Genomic DNA, 9,855 nt, shown 5'->3' on the forward strand with positions numbered 1-9,855 from the left:
TCATTTTTATTTTTGTTATATGCGACCCAATGTGTACCACTTGATTGTGAATCATCTAGATTTACTATACCACATTTTCGAATTCTTGGAGAGCGTGGAAGTAAATCTCTCTATATACTCCTCGAAAATTTGGTATATATTTTTGAGCAAAAGTTGAAATGTATGAAGCCCAGATGGCGCATAAAAGTTAAAATAATGAATAATATTAGGAAAGTAAGGATAGCTGTAAGGACAATAATGGAGTCTATAGGATAGTTCGTTTTATAGTTATAAGTACTCGTTTTGTTAAGTTGATTAGTTAAGATAAAAAAACAAATAAAATTTGAATTTGAATCCGCGGGCGCGCCTTAGTGAACCACGAATGGTCACACTGCCGGGCCGAACGGGCACACCACATAAATGGATTTCCGGGAACGGGCACACTGACTTCAGCCACGGGGTATATAAGGAGGACCGGTTTCTGGGAAGAGTCACTTTTGCGGTGGATCTCACCCAGGTAAGATCAGCCCTATCTCGCAGATGGGCACCCTCACCAATACTAGTCACTTTTTGGTCGGATTTAGCCTAGGACTAAATCTAATACATTCGACCTCGGTCATACCGAGGAAGCACTGCCATCGGCCACTCGCCGATGCTTGCCCGCAGCAGATACACTGGATCACTGCCGGCACACCCGCAACAGCCTCACCAGGCTTTGCATTTCTCACGCGTCGGACCCCAAGGGCCACGCCAAGGGCCCGGAATAACTAAGATCTGTTCTATTCTTAACTAAACAAGCTGCGTCTTACTCGGGGTGAAATCTTCTTTGCAGCAACCACGCCTGACATCAAATTAAATGTTGGAACGAACTGCTGGTATCCGGTGAACTGTCCTAGCCACCCCAAAGCAGGACCGTTACGCGGCGCCCGAACAGGTTGAAGTGGTTGCAGGAAGAAGGACACCAAGAGAGTAATGTCGAGCTGGGTATACCAGGCTACGAAAGCAGAGCTGGTAGAATACGCGAGTGAGTTCGGCGTAGACCCAAGCGGAGGATCAGGGGAACTAAGACGATAGACACAAAAAGCACGGATCACACAGAGGAAGTCAGGAGAAGATTGATGGAGGTATCAAATAAGTACAAGAAAATGGAAATACCGGGTGGAGGAGTCCAGGTCGAGCCAGACCTGCACGGAGCACGGGATACAGGATGAAAGTGGAAACTCTAGACAGAGTGATAAGTTGGGGAATATGGTACCAGGGCACATCCAACCCACTGGAGTTCCTAGGCAAGATGGAGGAATGGGCCATGGGATATGGCATAGACAAGGATGCATTGGTACAGACGATGCCATTTATCTTGGAAGGCGCCGCAGAGGACTGGTGGAATACGACGCCAAGTCGGGTAAGGACATGGGAAGAGCTGAGAAGGGAACTCCTAGAGTACTTCCTACCGCCAAGGTATCAGGAGCAACTGGATGTGAAAATCGGACAACTACGACAGAAGGAGGGAGACCCAACTCGAACATACGCAATGGAGCTAAGAAAGCTGATGAGATTCACCATCTACTCGGAGGAGGAAAAACTGGATAGGATCTTCAAGAACTGTCGGAGCAAGATAAAACTATATGCACGAAGATCAGGTTTTGCGTCGCTATTGGAGGAAATTGAGGCGGCGGAAAGACAGGGACAACCGGCAGAGGCAAGGGGCCACAGACTTAGGCCAGAAATCTGTATGACATGGTGAGGTACGGGACATGCCACAAGAGCATGCGGCAACCCGCCTAGGCTATTCTGCTGGGTATGCGGAAAGAACGAGAAGATTACAACGGACTGTTGTAGAGCCCGGTCGGAAAACGATAGGAGGCTTGAGCATGTGACGCTGGCAGCTCAAGACCGAACACAAGGACCGGCGGGAGGAGAATGGATAATCTACGATGGATTCCAGGCAACGGCAGAGACAAAATTGCCAGATTCGAGCGGTCAAAAAAACGGTTCAGGGAGCACACCGACCAGCTGAAGCGGGCCGCAAAGAAGGCAAAAGTGATACCAGCCCGGGCCGCCGGTCCTGAGATAAGGATCCGGACGGCGCCCACCCGCTTGGGGATCCGGCGCAATACGCCCAAAGAACTAAGTCCGGAGGGCGAAGATCGCCGGAACCCGGAGAATGCCGAGGACAGTACGCCGGTAGAAGGGTTCGAGATAGAAGCAGGCCCCGACCACGCAAGACAGGCAAGAACCGAGGCACGTAAGGACTCCCCGGACCGAGACGTGTTGCAGTGTTGCGTCTCGGAAGGTTCGGGGGGAGAGACCGACGGCCCACCCCACGGGGAGGAGACAATGACGAATGACTTGGGGTGGACGGTCCCAACAGGGGTCGTCCTTCTGCCCGCCACAGTGGAACACATACTGGAGCGGTGGAAGAAGAAGCCGCGTGGCAAACAACAAAGCCTGTTGGTGCCGGAAGGGGCAGTAACTTGGAATGTACTCTTCGGCAGAGGCCGAAGAGTCACCGTCCGCCGAGCAACCCGGAAGCAACCCTCCTGGTGCCCAACGGAGGCGACACCCTGCAGGTCATCTTCGGGCTAGGGCGCAGGATTATGGTCAGATCGCACACGCCAGCCGCCAAACCAAAAGGGGGGTGGTATGACGCCCAGGTGGCGCATAAAAGTTAAAATAATGAATAATATTAGGAAAGTAAGGATAGGTGTAGGGACAATCATGGAGTCTAAAGGATAGTTCGTTTTATAGTTATAAGTACTCGTTTACAAATGTCTATATTTGAAAGTGGTCTATTGGGTAGCTGATATATTAGTTTTTTCGCTTCTTAATCCCTTACTTTATGGTTTTAGGTAGAATCCATAACCTGTTATATACGGTTTGAGATATAACCCTTCTCCTACAGCAACACTTTCAATTTTTCTATTATTTCGTTTCTTCTCCTCCATATCCTCTTTCGCCATTTTGGCGTTGTTTATTGTTTTTGCAGTTGCGGCACTTCCACTACCTAAACTACCGAGGGCACTCAGGGCAGTCAAAATAGGTACGATTGGTAAAAAACCACCAGTTTTGGGTACATTAATTATTCTTGGTACTTTCATGTTTTACTTTGAACCCACTGTCGATTGAACTGATTTTCGTGCAATTTTAATTGCACTCATAATGTCCAATGGCTTTTGTTTTTTTAATGTTCTAGTAGCAGCGTTAATAACAGTTGACAGATTCGTCATCTTTACTTTTTTCCTTGTCGTCTTCCCTTTACATTTCTTTTTTGTTTTTGATATCCCCATTCGAAATTTTTTGTTTGCTTTCATAATGTTGGTCACTAAATATGCTGCTGCTTTTTCACCAAGAGTACTGTCTGCTTTTACACGTGACCAAGCTTTATCAATTAATATAGACTCTGCAATGTGACGTTCATGTAAATCCTTTTTATAGGAATATGCTATATCATGTTCTTTACAAGCCTCATCTAGTTTATTTATTCCTTGATCACCTCGTTTCAAAAGTTTTTCTAACTGTGTACCCGGCCCACAAAATTTATATCCTGGTATATGGGCTTCAAACGGTAATGTATTAATAAGTTGTTGACAAGACCACCACCTCGTTTACAATTGAAAACATTAATTAATCGATTATAAAAACGCTTCCCCATTATATTGATGTTTAATCATCAAAGATTTCTCATTGAATGAGGAACATAAGCTTTAAGAATGCGTTTAATAAGTCAAAAACAAAAAATTATCGTTGGAAATATCAACGATGAAAACGAGAAAAAACAACCCCCACGACATAGTTCTCTCTTACCTAATACAATAAGAGCTCTTATTGTTGGACCTTCAAATTGTGGTAAAACCAACATTATGCTCAGTTTAATAGAGAGTCCAAACGGATTGAAATTCGAAAATATTTACGTGTTTTCTAAGAGTTTATATCATCCTAAATATGAGTACTTGGAAAAATTAATAAAACCTCTTAAAGGAATAAGATATCATACTTTCTCTTATAACGGTGGTGTATTAGACCCCAGTGAAGCAAAAAATAATTCTATTATGATATTTGATGATGTAGCTTGTGAAAAACAAGACAACAAAAGATCTTATTTTTATATGGGTCGTCATAAGAATATTGATTCCTTTTATTTATGTCAAACATATATCCAAATATCTAAACACTTGATTCGTGATAATGCAAACTTTATAATAATGTTTAAACAAGATGATTTAAATATGCGACGTTTATGTAGAGATCATATTAATACAGATATGGGGTACGACACATTCGTGGAAATTTGTGAAAAATGTTGGGAGGATAAATTTGGATTCTTGCTTATAGGTAAAGATAACGATATGGATAATGGAAGATATAGAAAAGGTTTTGATCAATTTATTTTGATTTAAAAAAGTTATTGGATTTGGTATGAAGGTAGACTAAAAACAAACATTTCCACCCTTTATCAACAGATTTCATTATGTCTAGATCAGTGACCTTGTCCTCGAATGGAAATAGTTCTGTTATAAATACAAGCTATTTTCCACCAATCGAATTGGATGGACGTTTTGAGTGTGCATTAATAGATTTTAATATGTACAATTCAATCCCAAATATAGACGAAAAAACAATCTCTTCCATATTGGAACCAATGTAATCACCATTCCTACTGGATCCTATAAACTAAATGATATAACTGATTATATTTATAAAAAACTTAAAGATTACGGTATTGAAAAATCTTTTAATATTGAAAGCAATAACAATACTCTTCAAGTGGAAATAACCAACAAGTAAGCAGATTTATGGGCTACTAAGCTGTCACATAAGTGATAAAAACATGGTTTCCCCCTCACCGAAACCCATTATCGGTCGTCTCCTGTGATAAGGATTCCCCCTCACCACCCTTTTAGTCAGTATGGATTCTGGCACAGAAATCATAAACCCATAAATTATAATTTTTTAAAATCAGTGCACGTGTTCAAAGAAGTAAAAAAATGTGACAATTGTGTCATAATTCGTTTTCCGACCCCCCTATCCGTAATTTGAGAATATTGAAATGTATTCCTGACCCTAATTAGAAGAAAGGGTTAAATTTTCTCAAAACACACTGTCAATTTCTATATATGTAAGCCTCTGTATACGTGTGTGCGTGTGTATGGTTGAGTGGGAACCCCAGATGTGTGTGGAAACCTGACATGTGGAATCGATGATGAAGATCCATGCTCGCACCGTAATAAAATGTGTGTTTTATTATTTCTCTCTCTATTTCAACACATAGATAAAAAGGATACAAGAGGTTGTGGTTTTTGTGTGTGTAGTCATTGTTTCACAGCGCTAAGTAATTTCACTCCTAATAAAGGGTCACTTCACACGCGTGCATTTGTAAACATCTTGTAAGAGCATGTTACGGCACCCGTTGCGCACGCGCTGAATGCGGTTGAGTTCCGGGGGTAGTGTACATCATAATTGATGAGTGTATATGTGTACGTGTGCAAGTGAGTCTATATATATGTATTTCCCTTCCCTTATTCATAAAAAGTAAGAAAACAAGTTTTTTTTTTTTTCGTTTCGCATAATACTTTTATTTATTAATTATTGATACAATGAAATTATTTTTCTAGCTCCATTCCTTCGATTTACGTAAAAGAGGCATGCGCATGTTTCCAACCTCGAATCGGTTTTACAGAATGTAAAGTGTTCACCATATTTCATTGTTTTTAGATCTTGTGCACCTTGATTCGTGAACATAATTTTGGTGTTAAGAAGGTATTGGTAATGATTTTCAAATATCCTCCCATGGAATTGTAGAAAAAAATTATCAATTTCTTCAAAAAACTTCATTATTTATCGAAATATTTGTTTGTGAAACAGGTCTTGTCACAAGTGGTCTCAGCTTCAAAATGAAGTGAATGCAAATAGATATGTTTCATTTATTTTTAACTACTTAAGATATCCTCGCGTTTGCGCAAAACTTTCGCCTCCATCGTACCAACAAATTTTATGATGCTTTTTTGTTAACCAGTTTGCAGTGGTTCGAGATTTTGTATTTAATAAAGTGAAATCATATGGTAGTTCTATAATAAAACTATTATTCAAGTTAGGTTTCTTTTCAACTACTATTCCAATTTCTTTAAGAATAAATTTATTGTTATTGTCAAAGAATCTTTAAATATCAATTGATATAATATCTCTAATCATTTTTAAGCAATATCAAACAACTCGTTGTACTAATCCGTTTAAGGGATTATATTCGACTAATCGATAGTATATGAGTAGGCAATAAGCTTGGGTATTTTCGTCACTTGGTGTCTTCAGTTCAGTTGAAATTCTCACGTCAATAGGACCAGATTTTACTGTTTCATTTTGATATAATAGGTCAATTACGATAATTGGAGCTTTCATTTTAAATTCCGATGGTGTTAAAAATGGTTGTGACTCATCGAATGGTAGTAACTAAATTGAAATCTTAAATACATTTCATATGGGTGAGCAAACTGATTCTTATTGAAGTCGACATTTAAATTATCATATGGGTATGATTCAGAATTTAAATGATAAATTATTTGTATTTATTTATTTATTTTATTTCAAGTTTGATAAATTATTTGTGACAAGTTTTCCGTTCAGTGTAAATCCAAGTATTGCAAACCTAGGTCTCTCCCGATTTGCTGAAAGTTTAACATTCCAACAGTGGTGTGTTCCTTGTCCTAATTTCGGGTTAACGTAGGAGTCCCAACTACGAAATGCAATAGGTAGGTTTACACCACTTTTAATAATATCATACATCTTAATTTTTGCAATGTCACTAGGTGTCACATGAGGAATTTTCCAACTTATATTGGTCATTTCTAATTTAAATGTTTGTTCCAATCTCTTTTTTTTAAAGACATCATCTAGGTTTTTGGTTAGCAAGTTCATGTTTACAATTCAACAAAACCTTTTTATAATCTTCAGCAAACCCCAATAAATTTTTTAACGGGACACAAAAGTTAAAGTATGCTCCAGTTGAAAAATCATCTCCACCACTCCAACCAGAATTTAATAGATTTTTACCTTGAAGGTTATCAAGTGATAAACAATTTTTAAGTGTAGTTGTCATACCGATAAATCGAGTTCTATCAATCTCGCATCCATTTATTTCGTACTTGATTTCATCCAAGAAGTAAGCCATACAATTATTTTTAAAAAAAGTTGTAACATTATCAGTTGTAGGACCGACTGTTGTATCTTGTCTAATAATTCCTTGAAAGTTGGGGTAACTTTCATCAGGGAGCACATACAAGTCTTGATTTTGGATAGTAATTCTAATTTCATCGTTTGGTTTAAATGTTTGATTATACGACGAATAGGTATGAAACTCTTTTTTCGAAATACTCTCATCCGAATAAACTTTTTCTCGAACATATAAAATTTCGTTCATTTTTTTCTTCCAGTATATTTTTAATAATTTTTAACTTTGAAGCCTAGAGTCTTTAAAAATAATTTATTTTTTAAAGTAAGTGAACTTCCTTTTTGAGTAGATCCTCTTTCTATAGCTTTAAAATTAGTAATGGTTTGTTGAGTGTATGAAAAAAATTATAAATAATCATTCTATCATGCAAATATGCAACCGAATCAAAACGTTTCAACCACGTAAATTTACCAAATCTCCGTTTTAATCAACGATGCGTATGGAGAGTGTGCTTATTTCATCACAGTTGATTGGCAAGTAAATAAGATTATGTGGTGTCACATTCATTTTATAGACAGGAGGAACATTAATACCGAATTCATGTAACGTATCTACATATGAACCACTAATTATGTTACATTCCAAACGAATAGTATTAATTTTTAAAATATTGACAGTCTGATCCGATAGATATGTTTTTGTTGGGTGAGGCTCTAAAACTCTTTTATCAAAACCAAAAAGTTGGCCAATTGATCTTTCCTTATTGAAATAAACCGGCTCCCGAGTACTGGTTATTTCCACTTGAAGAGTATTGTTATTGCTTTCAATTTTAAAAGATTTTTCAATACCGTAATCTTTAAGTTTTTTATAAATATAATCAGTTATATCATTTAGTTCATAGGATCCAGTAGGAATGGTGATTACATTGGTTCCAATATGGAAGAGATTGTTTTTTTCGTCTATATTTGGGATTGAATTGTACATATTCAATTCGATTGGTGGAAAATAGTTTGTATTTATAACAGAACTATTTCCATTCAAGGACAAGGTCATTGATCTAGACATAATGAAATCTGTTGTTAAACTGTGGAAATGTTTATTTTTTAATCTATTTTATACCAAATCCAGTAATTTTTTTATATAAAAATAAATTTATCAAAACCTTTTCTATATCTTCCATTATCCATATCATTTCTTTACTTATAAGCAAGAATCCAAATTTATCCTCCCAACATTACAAATTTCTACTAATGTGTCGTACCCCGTATCTATATTAATATGATCTTTATATAGATGTCGGATATTTAAATCATCTTGTTTAAACATTATAATAAAGTTTGCATTATAACGAATCAAGTGTTTAGGTATATATGTTTGACATAAATAAAAGGAAACAATATTCTTATGACGACCCATACAACCCTTGTTTTTCACAAGCTACATCATCAAATATCATAATAGAATTATTTTTGGCATCAGTGGGGTCTAAAAAACCATCGTTATGAGAGAAAGTATGATATCCCATTCCATTAATAAGTTTTAATAATTTTTCCATGTTTCCAAGTCACATCTAGGCTGATATAAACTCTTAGAAAACACGTAAATATTTTTGAATTTCAATCCGTTAGGACTCTCTATCAAACTGAGCATAATATTGGTTTTACCACAATTTGAAGGTCCAACAATAAGAGCTCTTATTGTATTAGGTAAGAGAGAACTATGTCGTGGAGGTTTTTCTTTGTCGTTTTCATTGTTGATATAAGAGCTTATGTTCCTCATTCGATGAGAAAGCTTTGATTATTAAACATCAATATAATGAGGAAACGTTTTTATAATCGTGGTCTTGTGGTGGTCTTGTCAACAACTTATTAATACATTACCGTTCGAAGCCCATATACCAGGATATTAATTTTGTGGGCCAGGTACACAGCCAGAAAAACGTTTGAAACGGGGTGATCAAGGAATAAATAAACTAGATGAGGCTTGTAAAAAACACGATATTGCATATTCCCATAAAAATTATTTACTTGAACGTTACATTCCAGATTCTATATTAATTGATAAAGCTTGGTCACGTTTAAAAGCACCAGACAGCAGTCTTGGTGAAAGAGCTTCAGCATTTTTTGTAACCAACATTATGACAGCAAAAAAAAAAATTTCGAATGGGAATATCAAAAACAAAAAGAAATGTAATGGGAACATGATGAGGAAAAAAGTAAAGATGACGAATCTGCCGACTGTTATTAACGCTGCTACTAGAACATTAAAAAAACAAAAGCCATTGGACATTATGAGTGCAATTAAAATTGCACGAAAATCAGTTCAATCGACAATGAGTTCAAAGAAAAACGTGAAAGTGCCGAGAATAATTAATGTACCCAAAACTGGTGGTTTTTTACCAATCATATCTATTTTGACTGCCCTAAGTGTCCTCGGTAGTTTAGCTAGTGGAAGTGCCGCAATTGCAAAAACAATAAACAATGCTAAAATGGAGAAAGAGGATATGGAGGAGAAGAAACGACATAATAGACAAATTGAAAGTGTTGCTGTAGGAGAAGGGTTATATCTCAAACCCTATAGAACAGGTTATGGATTCTACCTAAAACCATATAGTAAGGGATATGGTATTAAGAAGCAAAAAAACTAATATGTCAGCTACCCAATTAACCACTTTCAAATATAGACATTTCAACTTTTGCTCAAAAATATATACC

The 9,855-nt window shown here is 37.1% G+C and overlaps 1 protein-coding gene across 1 annotated transcript; it reads left to right on the forward strand.

The window, feature by feature from the left end:
- Positions 1 to 1,186: 1,186 nt before the first annotated feature.
- LOC121529884 (activity-regulated cytoskeleton-associated protein-like) lies at positions 1,187 to 1,723 on the forward strand. The gene has a single exon (XM_041817888.1). The coding sequence runs from the start codon at positions 1,187 to 1,189 to the stop codon at positions 1,721 to 1,723; it is 537 nt and encodes a 178-aa protein (XP_041673822.1).
- Positions 1,724 to 9,855: the final 8,132 nt, after the last annotated feature.

Source organism: Drosophila eugracilis, unplaced genomic scaffold (assembly GCF_018153835.1).
Source record: "Drosophila eugracilis isolate 14026-0451.02 unplaced genomic scaffold, ASM1815383v1 contig_2067, whole genome shotgun sequence".
Classification (NCBI taxonomy): Eukaryota; Metazoa; Arthropoda; class Insecta; order Diptera; family Drosophilidae; genus Drosophila; species Drosophila eugracilis.